Genomic DNA, 18,741 nt, shown 5'->3' with positions numbered 1-18,741 from the left:
ATTGTGTTTTATTTAAAATAGTCTGAGTGTGTTGTTGTTTTTTAATAAAAATATATTTCAAAATTAAGAATTTTAGTGAAGTAGATAATTTTCACAGTTCTGTCTTAGGGCTTTGGCCTTAGTAACCAGATTGGTTAAATATGATAAATACATTTCAGTTAGATTCTCTGAATGAATTCTTGTTATAATAAAACACTGTCCTTTCATAATGTCCTAATTATTTTGATATGCTCTGATTTGGCTATGTTCAAGAAAATCTAGAAAACAGTTAAAGATACTCATTGGTGAAGATAGCAAGGTTAAAGGCTCTTACTCTTTAAGATCCAGCCTTTCTGGTGTTTTTCTTTCTTTGTTTTCTGCCTTTTTAAAAACTGTATGTGTATCTTAGCATATGCAATCTTTGCTCCCTTTTTCTTGAAGAGAGTGTTTTAGTTACTGCTGTGTGTGTTGCTGGGGCTGTGCTTATTTCATCCACTGGTCACTTCTCAGTCTTAATGTTCTCTCATAATTTTATCCTTTTTATGTGATATTCCCTTTATCTGAAATAGATTTCCTTCTCTTACTTGCAAGATGAACTCCTTATCTGTGATTCACAGAAAGCTTGCCCTCGGCAGTAAGCTTTTTCCACCACCACCAGCAGCAGTGTTGAGACTGCCTTTGGTGCTGCCTTCTACTCTAGATGGTTTCTGATAGCACTCATCATGCTGTATAGTTGATTTAATTTCTATAGTGTATCCTCACTCTGGACTTAGATTAACTTATTGGAGAGCAGAAATTTGGTTTATTAATCTTCACATACTCATACCCTAGTACAGGCTGGCATGTGCGCGTGTTCTATAAATATATGTTGAATAAGGGGTGAGAAGGATGGGAAGGTAAGGTTTATTTAAGGCATAGAACTCTAGTTATGAACTTTGAGACATCTCTGAGAGCAAAAGAATTTCTAATTCAGAATAGAAAAATAAGGTGATTAGCAGCTTTTCCTATAGGAACTACCAGGTTGAGAGCGTGACTCTCTCCTACCCCTATGATGGCGTGTGCTCATCACTGATACCAGCGTACTCTGAAAAAGGGGAATCATCTGGCAAGAATGTTACTTTGCCTCCTGTGTTCAAGGCTCCCATTTGACCTGATCTTGTGAACTTTGTTCATACCAGCTTGCGCAAAAACAGCACACAGCTGTTAGTGAATTAACAAGTCATAAACCAGTGCTGAGTCTTGGGATACTGGCAGAGTCCAAGGTAGTGGGACTCACTGTTCTGCCAAGGGTGCTTTTAGAAGTATGTGTTGTGGGGCATGCATGTTTGCACCAGACAAAATCTGGTGCCATTGGCATTGCAGAGTGAACATGACACGGAAATGATACGCCATTTGCTCTGCCCAGGCTGCCTTGGCCTTACCAGCACTAGTCATTTCTAAAAGTTATGGTATTGAGGAAGTTCCTGAACTTCCTTTGGTGTTTGTAGATAAAGTTGGTGGCTGCAAGAGGACCAAGGAGTTTATATTGCTTAAAAAACTTAAAGCCTAGAATGGTATCGGAAAAGTCTATGATACTCTTAGTGAATGAGAGCTGGCAAGAGTAAAATGAGAAACCATCGTTGTATCCAGCATAGGGGATCTGCATCATCTATAATGAGGACACTGGTATCATCATGGCCTTCAGAACCATCTCTGGAATTACTTTACTTAATGTAGGCAAATTGAACATTTTGAAACTTGCCCCTGATGGGCATGTGTGATGTTTCTGCATTTGGACTGAAAGTACTCTGCAAGTAGACCATCTCTATGGCACTTGGCATAAGACTGCCTCCTTCAAGAGGAATTACAACCTTCCCATGCACAAGATGCTTAATACACTACTTAGCAGAACCTTGAAAGGCCCAGAGATCCAAAGAGCCCTCTGAGCACCGTGCCAGGGGATTCATTGCAGAGTCCTGAAGAAGAATCACTGAAGAGCCCAAGAATCCTATTGAAGCTAAACCCCTGTGCAAAGATCATGTGCCAGAACACCATTCCTTGCCAGGCTAAGAGTCATAAGTTCTGGGTGGATAAGGTGGCAAACAGACTCAGAAGCCAAGTCAGATGGGAAGAGGGTTCCAGGTAAGAAGCCTGTGAAGGGGAAGAAGGGAAAGAAAGCTGTTAGTGTGAAGGGTGTGAAGAAGCAGAAGAAACCTTTTGCAGAAAAAAACAAAAACAAAAATGCTGCAGCTACCAAGAAGCCAGCAGCTGCGAAGAAATCTGCAGAAAAGAAACCTACTATAGAAGAAAAGCCTGCTGTATAAAAACTGAAATTTGTTTTTTGTATAATTGTCAAATCATTTTGGATAGCTAATTTTGAATAAAGATGATCAAAGGCAAGAAAAAAAAAGGTGAATAATAGTCATATGACTTAAATTCTTTTTGCTTTTCCCTTTAATACTGGGTATCATTTTCTGATTGTGGATGTAATGCAGTGCTTTACATATTGGAGGCAGTAAAATGAGTAATGTTCATTCTAGCAGTGGGTAATGTTTATTTTCAGTAACAAAGTTTATGCAGCCTAATTCAGTAAGAGCTAATTCCATGGTCTTTTTCCCAGAGAAATCAAATATTACTGCATGGTGTTTTTCTTTTATGTTCCAGAGTGATACATTTGTATACTTTCTGATGTTTAATTGTCAACTATAAAAATTAAGAGATTTTTAAAGCAATAGAAACATGTCACATACAAATAAAAAAACTTTTTCTATAAATAAAAGCAATATATTGGTTACATTTCATGTTGCATACTCTCTCAAAATCATTTTCAATTATTTGAAGGTGCACCTCCTCTTTCTTCTTTGGAAAAAGATAAAGAAATTGATCTTGAGCTACTTCAAGATCTAATGGAAGTTGACATTGATCCTTTAGATATTGATTTGGAAAAGGATCCCCTTGCAGCCAAAGTTTTTAAGGTATGATTCTCTGTTCTTTGCAATTAAAATATTTCATTTTATACTTTTGGCTTAATCACTTAAAACCAAGTACACATATTTATCATGAAATGCAATCCATTATTGAGTGTTCTCAAAATTTCATTATTCTGCTATAGGCCCTTTGGTAATTTTTTTATAATACCAATAGAACAGTATAAGGAAAAATTATACCCTTTTATTAATGTTGCCACTATTATTGTCTTATATATTAGTAAGAACCAGTAATAGGCATGGGGAAATTTAGTTATAGGTTACTAAATTGCAAGCAGCATTTAAGCCCCTCTAAGGCCAATTTATTTCAGATTCTACTTCTGTATTAGCTTCAGTGTTTTCTGAAAGAGATATACCCCTAATATTTTATATTGCTGCTTTTTGTGTAAGAGATTTTTTCTTAAAGGATGGGGATTTTATCTCTCAGGTTCTAAATAAATAAGGCATTTTAAAAGTTTGGTATAAAATGAAGAGAATATTACTGTTCTATTCCAATAGATCATTAAGATCGTATGTACGTTTTAGTGATTTAAAGGGTAGGGAGAATGTTTATTTTGTAGCCCTATTTGAGTTTAGAAAGTGTAAATAATGTCACTCTTGGTGAAGAGGTAAAATTAACCACCATTTTTTTCCACTCTTTTAAGCCAATAAGCAGTACATGGTATGACTATTGGGGTGCTGATTATGGCACCTACAATTATAACCCTTACATTGGAGGTCTTGGAATTCCTGTAGCAAAGCCACCTGCAAACACAGAGAAGAATGGATCACAGACAGTTAGTGTTTCAGTATCTCAGGGTAAGTGTGTTAAATTTTAAATCATGCTACTGTTCTTCTTGTTCTTCTTCGTCTTCTTTTTTTAGAGATTTTATTTATTTATTTGACAGAGATCGCATGTAGGGAGAGAGGCAGGCAAAGAGAGAGGGGGAAATAGGCTCCCTTCTCAGTCAGAGCCCAATGTGGGGTTTCGATCCCAGGACCCTGAGATCATGACCTGAGCCAAAGGCAGAGGCTTAACCCATTGAGACACCCAGGCACCTCAGGAAGCACATTCTTCCAGAATTAGGAAATTAACATTAGTCCTATAACACTTATACTTCATTCAGGTTTCAGCAGTTATGTTTAAATAAAGTCCTTTATGCAAAGGGATTGAAAGCAAAATGATGCCTTGCATTTAATTGTCATAGATCTTCAGTCTCATTCAGCCTGCTGCATTTCAGAGTTCATTTTCATGGCCTTAATGCTTTTGAAGATTCCAGGCCAGTTATTTTGTAAAATGTCCCTCAAAATTTGTGGTTGTGTTGTATTTCCTCATGATTAGATTGTGGTCATGTATCGTTACCAAAAGTATTTGAAGTGTAATGCTCAGGTTTTCTTAATGCATTCTGTTAGTTGGTTTATGATTTAAATTTGTTCCCTGATCAGTGATTTGAAGTTTAATTACTTGATTTAGGGAGATTTGTGCCAGTCTTCTCCATTGTAAAGTTATTCTTTTCCCCTCGGTAAAGAACTTTTATGGATGTGGGCGAATGATACTTGGAAACTTTTTTTTTTTTTTTAATTAGTCTATTCATTGATTTTTAAGTACATCCATGGTTTCCTGTTTTATTCAGTGGGTCATAATCTGTTATTTATTTTGCTTAGTTTTTATTAAAGTAAAATACAACGTAAAATACACCATTTTAGCCATTTTTAAGTATACAGTTCCATGGCATTAAGTACAATCACAGTGTTTTCATTTTTTGTTTTGATGTTCTGGTTGTCCCAGATTTGACCAGTGGGATGTATCTCCCTTTGCTTATCTGTCTCTCCTCTTTCTCTGAGCACTTCCTTGTTTTCTGGCACAAAAAGATGCCCCAGGCTCATCATTTCCTTTTCTTTCCCCAGACTGGGAATTAACTACTTCAGCAAGGAGAAGGTTTTTCAAAACCTTTTAATAGAAGAATGTGATTAAGAAACCAAAATTTGGGTGCTAGGTATACTTACTGTTTTGGTGGCTGTTTCTCTGCCCTCTTGGTGGACAGATCTAGGGAACATGTGTGTTTACACACATTTGCATCTATATTTCTGTATCTGCCTTTTTATCTAGAATGCTTTGAGTTCATGTCATATATTTGACTAATCTAACTCTATAGGCTTCATTTTACTTTTTTACTTTTTAAAAAATTTTTATTCATATTCCAGTTAGTTAACATACAGTGTAATATTACCTAGACTTCATTTTAACCTACTCCCTTTCCATATTTGTATCTCTTTTCTATGACTTTGAGCAACCTGGTTCTCATTATCCTTAACTTACTTCATTTCATTATCATTACTTCATTTAGCCTCCTTTGCACAGATGTTGTACCTGCTGTGGCTGATACTCTCTGACAGGTTTTCTAACATGAGGACACACTCTTTACCCTATTTTGCATTTGGATGTCAAAATTTTATTGTAGGAAGTAGGCCATGATTAACAATTAGCAAATAGCTCTATTTCTTTGAATTGCTTTTTGTAGCCCTAGATGCTCGCCTTGAAGTTGGACTTGAACAGCAAGCAGAACTTATGTTGAAAATGATGTCTACCCTGGAAGCAGATTCCATTTTACAAGCATTAACAAATACATCTCCTACCTGTAAGTGCAAATCACCATTCTTAGAGTATTGCCATGAATCATTTATCTCTTAATTTTTAAGTGCATTCAGCAAGGACAGATTTTTAAATTCCATGTATGGTGTGAGTCTGAGTGGGCTACGTATATATAGCACTTCTCCCTCACCTAGTTAGTAGCAAGTTGAGAAATAAGACAAAGTATTAATTAATAAATTGGGAAAGTGGAGGGGGAACAAAATACCTCCATGTAGTAGTATGCTTACATTCAGTCCAAAAACCTGAATGTTGTCTTTGTTATTGTGTTGTGAGGTTAATGAGTTGTCTGCTTAGCTAGCAGTTAGCCTGGGAGTTCATTGCATTATATCCGCATTTATGATAAAGTGGGATTTTACATACAATAATTGCCCCTTTTCTGGGAGAGAGACATTTCAAGACCCCCAGTGGATGCCTGAAATCACAGATAGCACTGACACCTATATATACCATATTTTTTTCTCTATATACATACCTGTGATAAAGTTTGATTTATAAATTAGGCACAGTAAGAAATAAACAACAATTATAAAATAATTATAATCATATATGGTAGTAAAGATGTGAATGTGGTCTTTCTCAAAATCACCTTTCTGGTGGTGATATTTGTAAAGAACCAGATAGTAAATATTTTAGGCTTTCTCAGCTATACAGTATATGTTGTAACTACACAACTCTGACTTTGTAGCAATGAAGTAGCCATACTCCATATCTAAACCAGTGGGCCTGCCTGATACAGAAGCTGTGAGGCAGGCAGGCGGCCTGCCTGTTTTGATCATTAGGCAGTCGTTTGCTGAAGAAGAGCACTAGACTGGGGTAGATCGCCTCCTATCAGTGAAGATAGATAGCAGCCAGTCTCACAAAGAAAATTGAGGAGCTGTGCTAAGGAGATAGTGGTGTTTTTATTTTTCTTAGGCTTACAAATTATTGATCTTCTCTGGAGCATGGTGAGTAAAAGGGTAGATGTACTAGTTAAAACCGTGGAAGAGCATCATGTTCTTCCCCTGTGAAAGGGAGTTCATGCTGCATTAGAGAAATTTGGGTTTGTAGACATTTCTGTGTCAAATTGAGTTCTTTCACTTTGTGGTTATCATTTATTTCTTACCTTAGGCAGTGTATAGAAAAGTGAAAAACTGAAGAAAAGGTCTAGTGTTCTATTATCCTGCTATTGGTACACTAGTATTATTGTATCTTATCTCTTATATATGGAGGGATCTCTTTTGTTGGGCCAGCCTCTCCACAGCCACAAGCAACTCAGTACTGACCTAAGTAGTCCTTTTCTTTGATAGACATTTCTTGTTTAAAACAACTTATTAGAAGATGATTTTGTAATTTTTATGTTTCTCTTCATATTATGTCTTTTGATTATTGTCCTGTTCGGAACTGTGTCCCCCTTTTAATATAATAACTCTTAAATATATGAAAAACCTCTCAGAGCTCATATAGTTCTCTCCTCCCCATGAATGTATACTCATTTATTAGTTTGGTGTGTAACTTGGACATCAGAATTTTTTAATGCTTCCCAGATAATTTTAATGTATAATCAAAGTTAAGAATCAATGGACTTGAGTCTAAATTATTCTAAAACTACTTCCATAAGAAGTAGTCAAAATTTTATTTTTCTTCCTTTTCCTAATTTATTAATTAGAAAAACATAGAAAATAAAAATTGCTAGAGAGTAAGGTTTTGTTCCTTTGATGGACCAATGCTGTGAATTGGGGAACTTCTCTCATTGGTGATTATCTTTTTGACTTTTGGGTAATGTTGTAAAAACAAATTTTCAAATAATATAATCATCAACCATTCTTAGGAATGCAATTAAAAAGTTTTTTAAGATTTTCACTTACCTGTACATACTAATAGCTAGTGAGCATTTCTCCTGATACTTTGTGATAAAATCATAATTGTGTTTAATTTTCAGTATCACAGTCTCCCACTGGAACAGATGATTCACTTCTAGGGGGTTTACAAGCAGCGAACCAATCCAACCAGCTTATTATACAGTTATCATCTGTCCCAATGTTAAATGTTTGTTTCAACAAACTTTTTTCCATGCTTCAAGTCCATCATGTGCAGGTATGACTTCAGGAGAAATGGTGTATCTTTACACGTTATTGCCAGCCTAGTAAAAGATGAAAATAACTGGGGAGATCTTTCTCAACCTGACAGGGATGATTTATTCATTATCTCAGATGGAAAAAGATTGGAAATCCTTTGGTAACCACAGATCCTTAGTGATAGGTTATTTATAATTTTTATGATTTTTAAGATTTATTACTGTAGTTCCGGTTATATGTTTTACATACACCAGTATTTAAAGATTTGAATCACTTATTTTAATTTAGAAAACTATATGTATTAGGTAAATTATAAATTTTAATTAAGTTTGAATTTTGTTTCATCAAGAATTTTAAGATATGTTTGCTTGCCAACTGACTTGAAGTAACTGGAGGAAATATTTAATAGAAAAATTAATTACTCAAAGGGATTCGTTCGTAAGATTTTTGTTTAAATAGTATTTCATTTATAATGGGTATTTTTGTTTTTTTTTTTCCCCCCCTATCAATTTTTTATTCTTTTTCAGTTGGAATCACTTCTCCAGTTGTGGCTCACATTGAGCCTGAATTCTAGTTCATCTGGAAACAAAGAAAATGGAGCAGACATTTTTTTATATAATGCTAATCGAGTACCTGTCATTTCATTAAATCAGGGTAAGATTTATTAGAAGGAAAATTATTAACATAGCATAAATAAACCTAAAAGGCAACAGTTAGGTTAATATTACCTAATCTTTGTCATTTGGTTTATAATGTGTTTTAATGGGAAAAAACCTTTTTTTTTATACATTGACTTAATAATTTTCAGGAAAGAGAACAAAAAACCTTTTCTCTGGTTTGTATTATTTTGTGCCCATGTGTAACTAAAATTTGCAGTGTTAATCTTTGTATTTCCAGAAAATACCATCTTGTTCATGATCTGTTCTTTGGGCACTGGTATTTCACAAAAATGTGAATCAGCCCCAAGAGAATTGATAACTTGGAGAAGGATGTCCCATTTCCTGTGGAAATTGTATTAGTTAGCTTTTGGGGTTTTCTTGTTTTTGTTTTTGACAAATCCAAGAGTGAAAATACTGGGAGTAAAATAATATCCTTTTTCAGAAATAGAATTAGCCTTTTGTTCTGGCTGCAGAAATCTCTTTTTGATACATTTTAAGAAAAGTATAAGCGATCATCTGTTTCTGGTGCTTTCTCCCTTTCACGGGTGCATTCTGTATTTTGCATGGCTCTCGTAGCCTTGTCTTTCATCCCAGTGACAGCCCCACTGGCTCACACCGTCCCACTTATATCTGTGTTGTCTTGGCAAGAGCCAGCCCTGGTAATTAATGGGTTTTTCTCTCTTCCACTGCACTAATAATAATAATAAACTGTGCTCCCATTGTTATTTTCAACTTTGTTATTGTGAAAATGTTACACATAAACAAGAGTTGATGAGTAAAAAGGTAAATAACTGTTCATTATTGTCGTTAGATACCTGGCTCATATTCAAATTTCCAGTTGCCTCAACTGTTACAAAATTTTTAAAATTTCAAATGGGATTCATATAAGATCCATGTATTTTAATTTTTTCTTTAATCCCTCTTAATGTGTATAGGTTCCCTTCATGTCTTTTTTATCCCCTTTACAAAGCCATTTATCAAAGAAGTTTGGTCTTTGTCTTTCAGGATTTCCAGGGTCCTAATTTTTAGTGATTGTATCTTCATGATATTCTATCGATTTTCTATAAATTGGAAGTTAGACTTGGAGCTTAATCTGATTTTTTTTTAAAGGCAGTTTCCTAGGTTGCCTCTCTTTTTACATTTTTAAGACACTGATGCTCATGCCATTAATAATTCATTAGAGGCTTCAAAATGGTAGTCTAATTCTATCACTTTATTTTAGTTGAAATACTTCCGTAAAGAGTAAATCCCTTTCATAGGCTATTATGTCACCCTCTGTTGGTAGTTTGTATGATAGAGAAAGGGGAAATGCCAGATTTTTAAATTTTTTTTAATTTTTAAATTGAATTGGTTCACAAGCAGTCTACATGCATGATCATTTAATTTCTTTAATAAATATCTGTATAAGTTTATGGTTTTTAAAATATTTTTTTGTTTTAGTTATAATTGTGCTTATTGATGCTGAAATTTTGCCATTTGTGGCCAGTGAGGTGCTCCTTTATTAATTGTTGTTGTCTTTATATACATATTATGCTTTTGTCAGCTTTCAGTGTGATAAATATTCCAGTCTTTGTGTATTTCACCCTGAAATCTGGAGTCAGCCATTTTTGAAGGGGGTTTTTAGAGCAGAATCTGGGCTGTATTATGTTCGTGCATTTTGAATAACTTCTTTGGCTTCTCCAGCTGCCATAAGCACTTTGGACTCAGGCCTTGCAAGTAACCTAATTATTCTAGTTTGTGCTTTTGTTGCAAAGTTGCATTGGTTTTCAGCGGTGTTACCTCATTCTTGTTTTTCCAATCCGCTCTACTATTTTCAGGTTTTGGTCTTGAAGAATCTGAAGATTTTTAGTAAAGTAATCTATGTTGCGGTAGAGGTGCCTATAGTTTGAAAAGGACAACACTTTATAGTGATAACAGTTTATATGTTGTGGGCTGAGCTTTAAACTTAGCCATAAAATATTATTAACTCTTAATTTTTAGAGATATTTAATGGAGAATTCTTTTCATTTCAATGTTTTGAGGACACTGGGTAGTGAATTGATTGAAAGAAACTGTCATAATTTTACATTTGCTTGTTTTATTTTTAATTCTTAATAAATGTATGATTTTCCTTAATTAAAAGTTCTTCCCCTTCTTCTTTTCTCTCTAGCCTCAATAACCAGCTTTCTCACTGTGTTAGCTTGGTATCCCAACACTTTGCTCCGGACTTGGTGCCTTGTGCTTCACAGTCTAACACTTATGACAAATATGCAGCTTAACCGTAAGTGCAGACATTTATTCCTTTAAGCCTCGGACCTATACCTCTTTATTCTTACTCTTAGATTCTTAAGATTTTTCCAAGAAGTGATGCAGTCATGAGAAGATGAAGTTCCTTATTTGACTATACCTCTCCTGATTTTGTTCTTATGTATCTTAGGCTTTGTTCTTACTTTGATAATATACTCTCATCTACCAGCATGAGTTCTAGCATGGTTTTGCTTTCTAAAAGCTTACTACTTATTAAAATGAAACTGATTGCTTTTAGAGTACAAAAAAAAAATCAAATGTTTACTGTTTTATGTTATTTTTTTAAGTAGCTTTATGCTTAAAAAATGATTTATTATATTAAGAACATGCATGATTAGTTTACCCCATCTAAAAGCTCTATTCATAGAATATAATTGTTTTTTCTCAGATTGTGGTAATAGGTTTTCTGCTTTCCTTACTCCACCCCATTTTCTTCATTATAATTAAGATAGTAAAATAATTTCTGCATCTTTTTGGCTAGAACTTTTAGTGCTTTTGAAGGCTTTATGTATCCTGAAGTCATGAAGATAATCCTACATTATCTTCTATAGTGCCTATTAGTTTTATTTTTCACATTTAGGTTTGGGTTTTATTTGGGATTCTCGAGACTGTTGTGAGGTAGGGATAAAAGTTCACAGTAGACAGTAAAGACTAGCCATTCATGAATTGAAATCATTCTGTCTATACATTATGATAAGAGGTGGGTAAATTTCATCCCCATTCTGTTTGGGATTAATTTCATTAAATAGAAAGCTCTGTCACATTGATAAAATGTGTCAGTTTAAATCACTGTTTAGCATCAAAGTGCTACTCCTTTTTTTTTTCGTCTGGAATCTGTTCTCCAAATATGGGATCAGAAACATCAGTGTCTCATCATATTAAAGATAGATTTAACTCAAAGGATATTTTATTCCGTTCAGAAAACTGGTGTGTTAACGTGTGTATCATTTAACAGTGTACAGCCATTATACTTCTGACGTGCAAAAGTGAGTTGTTGTTGCCTGGATTTATCTTAGAAAGCAGCGTTGAGATTTACCCAAAAAGGGGGCTCCTGGGTGGCTCAGTCATTAAGTGTCTGCCTTCAGCTTAGGTCATGATCTCAGGGTCCTGAGATCGAGCCCTGCATGTGGCTCCTACTCAGCGGAAAGCCTGCTTCTCCTTCCCCCACCCCCCCTGCTTTTGTTCCCTCTTTCACTTTGTCTCAGTCAAATAAATAAATAAAATCTTTTAAAAATCATTTAAAAAAAAAAAAGAATTACTCAATAAGTAGACCCCTATTTTTGAAAGAGGGAAATAATTACCAAGAACAGGCTCATCAAAAGGTCTGTATTTAATTACTTGTTTTCCACTTGACTGTATACTAAATAAGATGCATATTAAACCAGCTATTTTTTAATAGATAAGAGAAGGAAGATGGATGAAAATAGGGAATGAGTCCAACTTAGTCAGTACAGTAGAAAATCAGACCCTTTTAATAAACTAACTCCTAGGGTGCCTGGGTGGCTCAGTCTGTTAGGCGTCTGCTTTTGGCTCCAGTCATGAGCCCTTGCATCCCTTGCATCTGGCTCACTGCTCGGCAGGGAGTCTGCTTCTTCCTCTCCCGCTTGCCTTTTTGGTGTTCGGGGTCCTCTCTCTGACTGTCTGAAATAAATGAATAAGATCTTAAAAACAAAACAAAACAAAACAAAAAACCCCTAATTTCCAGGAATTTGTGAGTTTTCCTTGAAACCAAAAAGAGACTTTATATACTCTATTTCTTTCGTTTAAGGGTCCATTTGTAAAAGGCTTTTTTTTTTTTTTTTTTAAATGTTTTGTAGCGGGTTCAAGCAATGCCATCACAACTCAGGAGAGTACTGCTCATCTGCTGGTTTCAGATCCAAACTTGATTCATGTCTTGGTGAAATTTCTTTCTGGTACCAGTCCACATGGAACAAATCAACACAGTCCGCAGGTACGATGACTTTTGAAAACTAGTGATAGGCCCAGATTATTCAATAAACACTTTCGTAAAGAAAAACTTAATGTACCTAATATATAAAATTTTTATTGCTAAGGTATTGTTAGTATTTTATGTATTAATGTAATATAAAATGTTTTGTATAATATATAATAGCTATATTGAAACTGAAGCATAGGAGGTAGTATATTTTCTTTTGAATTTTTACTGGATTTTTATGTAGGTATGTATTTTTGGCATTAATTTTGGATGATTTAAGAAACATTATGAAAAAATACCTGAAAAGGAAGCATTTCAGAAATTTTAGAATGAATGAAGGTTTTACAAATAATGTACCATTTTAGTGACCTCTATGTCAAGATTGCTAATTTACCTAACTTAGTTATTTTGAAATATTAAATATATTGTTGAACGAAAAAATAACAAGTATTGCTCAGAACTTCCAAACATTTTTAGTCTTACTATAAGCTTCATTTATATCAATTAATGTCTTGCTACACTGTACTGTTTGTGAAATATTTCTACTTCATTTTATTTCTTTTTATGTAAAATATGTATTTTGTGTTGATGGTGTCTTTTCAGTGCAGGTATGCAACATAACTGTCTTTTTAAACTTACCTTCTTAAATTCTTCTCTGGATTTGCCATTAGACAAATGCTCATTTAGCTATGTGACAGTACCATCCTTTCTAATGTTTCATTTATTCAGCAAGCTTTTAAGAGACTTCTGTGTGCTGGGTCCAGGTATTGTTCTAGATGCTGGTGATATAAGTCATACCAAACCAAGTCTCTAACTTCTTACAGCTTAAATTCTGTTGGATATGTTTAGTCAGTACTCTCATACTACATACACTTTTCATTTTGCAGATCTCAATAAAACAAATGACACAAGGATGACAATAAGAGCAGAAACTATTATAGTTAGGTGGGGCCAGAATGTTGGTGGAAGCAGAGGCCTGTTATCAAGGGATTATTGTGTATAGAGATATATGAATTTGGAATGTGAAGATTCCTGGGATCGTTGATTGTAATAACTTCATTATTTTACATTTAAGAAATGATGTGTTACCTGCATTGTCTACAATTACACAACTTACTAGCAGTAGATCTAGGTATTGGAGAGCATGCTATTGTATAAAATAGAGTTGTTTTCTTCCCGCTTTTGTTTTTTTAAAGGCAGAGTAGGGGTGCCTGGGTGGCTCAGTGGGTTAAAGCCTCTGCCTTCTGCCTTCAGCTCGGGGTCATGATCCCAGAGTCCTGGGATAGAGCCCCATATGGGGCTCTCTGCTCAGCAGGGAGCCTGCTTCCTCCTCTCTCTCTGCCTGCTTCTCTGACTACTTGTGATCTCTGTCTGTCAAATAAATAAATAAAATCTTAAAAAAAAAAAAAAGGCAGAGTAAAGTTACTGAAAATCAGACTTTCCACTGATCTCTTCATTGTATGCAGGAAGTTTGGTTAAGCATGCTATGATTTATGTGCTCAGTATTAGAAATTAAGTTTGTCTAACTTTAAAACAGTTTCAAGAATTATATTACATTTTATTTTATCAGAACTACTGTTGGTTTTTATGAGCATAGCAAATAGGGATAAAATAAAATCACATGGAGAGGTGTTACAAAACGCTTGAAGACATACCTCATGTTACTTAGTGTGGTTCTCATCATTTCTTTCATTGATGAGACAGAAGTTTGGGAAAGCATTTTTGAATTGGTACAGGTTTATTTTTACCTTTAGAGCTTTTTCTTTCTGCTTTTGTTTTTTTCATTCATGGTAGTGTTAGAAGCATGACCATTTATGGATCACTTAACCTCTTTGAGTGCTTCTGTTTTGAAATGGATGATAAGGGTGTTTGTGAAAATCAGTGCAAAAGTTCTTTGTACTTTTAAAAGCATTATGAAGGCATTTCTTGTGTAATTCGGGTGTTTTTTTCTGTTTTGAGTTCTATAAACCTGTAAGTTCTAAACCATAATGATAAAGTTATTGATACTAGAATTTATGATTTTCAGTTTAAATATGTTCAGACCTAAAGCATTAATTGGTTTTCTGCTATCACTGTTTATATTTTTGTTCTTTATATGAAAAGTTAAAGGAGTATAGTGCTTGATTTCACACTTGATAACATTTATAGAATTATTCATTAAAAATTATAAGTAAAACATTTTCCATTCTCTTCAGGTTGGTCCAACAGCTACACAGGCTATGCAAGAATTTCTTACCCGGTTACAAGTGCATCTTTCTTCAACATGTCCTCAAATATTCAGTGAATTTTTGCTCAAGCTAATTCATATACTTTCAACAGAAAGGTAAATTTCAATGGATATTTAGATCCTGATATAGAAGTAATATGTGATCCTTAGATAAACTCTCCCTTACCATTTGTTGTTGGGTGTGTCTGGAACAGATAATGAGGAGTATAGTAGGGATTAAGGGGGAAGGGCTAACGGTTTATCCATTTCTCTCCTGACAGTTTTCATTCCATTTTATTATGGCTCTCTTGGATTCCTGAACTCTATGAAAGATATACAGTGCATCAAATCTCTACTTGCTTTTAATGATTTTGTAGATTACTGAAATTTACTTGAAGCTGTTTAAATTGTTCTAGAATACAGAGAGAGTATTAAAGCTACCAAGGATTTTACTTGAAACCAGTATTAAGAAAATCTGAAAAAAATAGCTTAAAAAAGAAAATTACAGGGATGTTTATGTGGCTCTGTCAGTTAAATGTCTGCCTTTGGTTTAGGTCATGATCCTGGGGTCCTGGGATTCAGCCCCACACTGGGCTCCCTGCTCAGTGGGTGTCTGCTTCTCCCCCCACCCATACTCTCTCTCTCAAATAAATAAATAAAATTTTTAAGAAGAAGATAATTACATACCAGTCTCATAGAAAAATCCTAAATAAATTTATTAACAAAATCATGCAATATGTTAGAAGAATAAATTGTGACCATGAGTGGTTAAAAACTGTAATACATATCACATAAAGGCAGAGGCTTTTAACCCACTGAGCCACCCAGGCGCCCCAAGACTGATTTTTTCATTGAATTCTTTTTGTATGCATTTTAAAAATCAGTTGACTGTATTTGATTTGTACTGTTTCTAGACTTTATTCTGTAGAACTGATGTTTGTGTCTGTACTTTTCCAGTATCTTATTGCCTTGGTACCGCCATAGTTTCTTGAAATCTGGTAGTGCAGATTTTCCAACTTTGTTCTTTTTTCAGAATTGTTTTGGCTGTTTTAGTTCCTTTGCCTTTCCACATAAATTTAGAATACATTTATTGATTCTTGTCTGCATTGCCCAAAATAAAACAAAATGAAAAACTTCTGGGCTTTGATTGAGAATCCATTGATCTACAGATCAGTGTAGGAAAAATTACATAGCCTCTTTGGATTTTTCTTTATATACAGTCATATGGTCAGTGAATGAAAAAACAGTCTCATTTCTTCCTTTCCAATGTGTATACTTAGCCCCTAAGCCCTGCCCTGCCTCCTCTCTTAAGTACTGGTTAGTACTTCCAACATGATTGATTGAAGTGGTTAAATATGCCCTCTTTTTTTCTCATTCTTAAAGTAGAGGTCTTTCAGAAGTAGAAATGTTACTAGCTGTAGCTTCCTTTGTAGATGCCTCATACCAAGTTGAGGAGGTTTTTTTGTGTTTTTAATTTGCTAAGGCTTTAAAAAATCATGTATTACGCTTGGATTTTATGAAATGCTTTCTCTGTATCTTTTGAAATGATCATGTGTCATTTCTTGAGTTGTCTATAAATATGGTGAATTACATCGATTATTTTTTTTTTAAGTATTGATCAGTATGTACGGAAGGATATACTTACTGGGTCATGAGGTTTTATCCTTTTCATACTTGCTGAGTGGAATTAGTTAAACATTTTGTTGATTTTGAATCTGTGTTTTTTTGAGGGATGTTTGCACTTTCTTACAATGTCCAGTTTTTATGTAAAGTGTGTATTCTTAATATATTTTATATATTATTATATATAATTATATATTATATATATCTTTTATATATATTTTAGACTCATAAATTGGGGGATCCCTTTTCTATTTTATGAAAGAGATTGTGTAAAACTGGTAGTACTGCTCACTTAAATATATGATAGTTTTCGCCACTGAGGCATACTGAGTCTGGAGTTTTCTTGTAAGAAAAAAATGTTCCACTTATTTCATAGGTGAAGGGTTATTCAGGTTTTCTACTTCTTGAGTGACATTTGGCAGTTTGCATCTTGAAGGCATTTGTTCATTTCTTCTATGTTGAAGTATTGATATTATTCCTTATTATCCTTTCAATGTTGATAGGTTCTAGTTTGATTCCTTTATTTCATTTCTAATTTTGATAATTTTTATTTATTTAAATAGGTCATTCTTGCTAGAAGTTTATCAGTATTACTGATATTTTCAGAGAATGAACATAAAGCTTTGCCATCCCCTTCAGTCCCTTTCCAAAGTCAGCATCAGAGTTGCAGGTTTAACTCCTCAGTCCCATAAGATTGCCCTCACTTGAGAGGGCACTTGTGAGTCCTAGGTCCCAGGCTATCACACTTCTGTCAGATTTGGGTACAAATCCAGAGGTTCTCGCAGCATTCTCTTCAGTTTTGATAATTTGTAAAAATGACATAGAACCCAGGAAGAACATTTTACTTACATTTACTGGTTTATTATAAACTATGTAAATCACGAACAGCCAAATAGAATATATGTATAGGGTAATGTGTGTGGCAAGGGGGTTGAGGAGGTTGGGTGCTTGTAAATGGGCTTGAACACCAAGGGTTCTGTGTTATTACCTTTGCATACACCAGGGTGTATCAAGTTGTTAAATATTTTAGCTGAATTCTTCTTACTCATTTGAATGTTGCCAATGTCTCTTCTCAAATTCTGCCACAGGAGAGCCAATACTCCTTGGAGGTGCCTATCTTCTCATGGATTTTAAGCTATCTGATGGGTATATAAACTTTTTAGCTACTTTGAATTTCTCCTGTTAATTTGGGGGCACTGTTCTTTCCAGCTTTTTATGTCTTAGACATGAGCAAAACCAGAGAGCATTTAATTTTGATGCATAAGAATTATTTGACCAAATGTTAATTTTTGAAAATCATAGTTGGTAGAGAATGTTTAAAACAGCACCATTTGAGGATATGAAAAGCCAGAGTTTATCCCATTATGAGGAGTGCCATGTAATGCTGAAATATTTTGGTCTGGGGTTTCAAAATCACCTCTTTGATTTACTTGTCTTTTCCTTTTCTATTTGGAAGGGAAGTCATTTTTTGTTTTGTAAAATGGAGAAGAGGGTAAGAATGACTCAGGAAGAGATGGAAACCATTTGCTGCAAAATGAAAGAGTGAATACCAAGAGTTTAATTGCTCACTTTCTGGTATGTGATGGTTCCTTTCTAAAAAGTTGAACCGGATTAATTTTTAATCCTCTTATCTTTTTCTGCAGGGGTGCTTTCCAGACAGGCCAAGGACCTCTTGATGCCCAAGTAAAGCTCTTAGAATTTACTCTGGAGCAGAATTTTGAAGTTGTTTCCATTAGTACTATTTCTGCTGTCATAGAGTCCGTCACGTTTTTAGTGCACCACTATATCACTTGCTCAGACAAAGTCATGTCTCGAAGTGGCTCTGATAGCTCAGTGGGTGCTCGAGCATGCTTTGGGGGACTCTTTGCCAACCTCATTCGTCCAGGTGATGCAAAAGCAGTTTGTGGAGAAATGACAAGAGATCAGCTCATGTTCGATTTGTTAAAACTGGTAAACATCTTAGTACAGCTGCCTCTTTCAGACAACAGAGAATACAGTGCAAGAGTGTCTGTGACCACCAACACAACAGACAGTGTTTCAGATGAAGAGAAAGTCTCAGGAGGCAAAGATGGAAATGGAAGCAGTAGTAGTATTCAAGGATCACCTGCATATGTCGCTGACTTAGTGTTAGCCAACCAACAGATTATGAGCCAGATTTTGTCTGCTCTGGGCCTGTGTAATAGCAGTGCCATGGCGATGATAATTGGTACGTATTGAGAATATTTAATTTTATACTTATTCCTGGTATTGTATCTCTTTTCTTGCGCAACATATAGATTCATTTTTTACCACTTGATAGTATAAAGCTACTTTATTGCAAACTTCTTAGCATTATGTAAGTGAAAACTTACAAACTGGCTTCTGTCAATAAGTGAAACTGAAATTAGGAAGAATTTAAGT

General features: G+C 34.7%; 1 protein-coding gene and 1 pseudogene across 10 annotated transcripts in view; both read left to right on the top strand.

Annotated features, from left to right (window-relative positions):
* The window catches only part of BIRC6 (baculoviral IAP repeat containing 6), a 227,322-nt gene that overhangs the window by 113,870 nt on the left and 94,711 nt on the right, over window positions 1–18,741 (top strand). For all 10 annotated transcript variants that reach the window (XR_004287984.1, XM_032353008.1, XM_032353015.1 and 7 more), the window contains 9 exons: window positions 2,800–2,933; window positions 3,590–3,743; window positions 5,447–5,563; window positions 7,496–7,650; window positions 8,159–8,285; window positions 10,440–10,550; window positions 12,394–12,527; window positions 14,708–14,835; window positions 17,985–18,547. Coding sequence is in view for 9 of the 10 variants with exons in the window: in XM_032353008.1 (XP_032208899.1) it covers window positions 2,800–2,933; window positions 3,590–3,743; window positions 5,447–5,563; window positions 7,496–7,650; window positions 8,159–8,285; window positions 10,440–10,550; window positions 12,394–12,527; window positions 14,708–14,835; window positions 17,985–18,547 (1,623 nt within the window). In the remaining variant the exon portion in view is untranslated. The remainder of the gene's footprint in view (window positions 1–2,799; window positions 2,934–3,589; window positions 3,744–5,446; window positions 5,564–7,495; window positions 7,651–8,158; window positions 8,286–10,439; window positions 10,551–12,393; window positions 12,528–14,707; window positions 14,836–17,984; window positions 18,548–18,741) is intronic.
* LOC116596040 lies at window positions 42–2,698 on the top strand (annotated as a pseudogene).

This window comes from Mustela erminea, chromosome 7, assembly GCF_009829155.1.
Source record: "Mustela erminea isolate mMusErm1 chromosome 7, mMusErm1.Pri, whole genome shotgun sequence".
Classification (NCBI taxonomy): Eukaryota; Metazoa; Chordata; class Mammalia; order Carnivora; family Mustelidae; genus Mustela; species Mustela erminea.
Note: the sequence above shows the minus strand (reverse complement) of the source record. Positions and strands in the feature narration are given on the sequence as shown.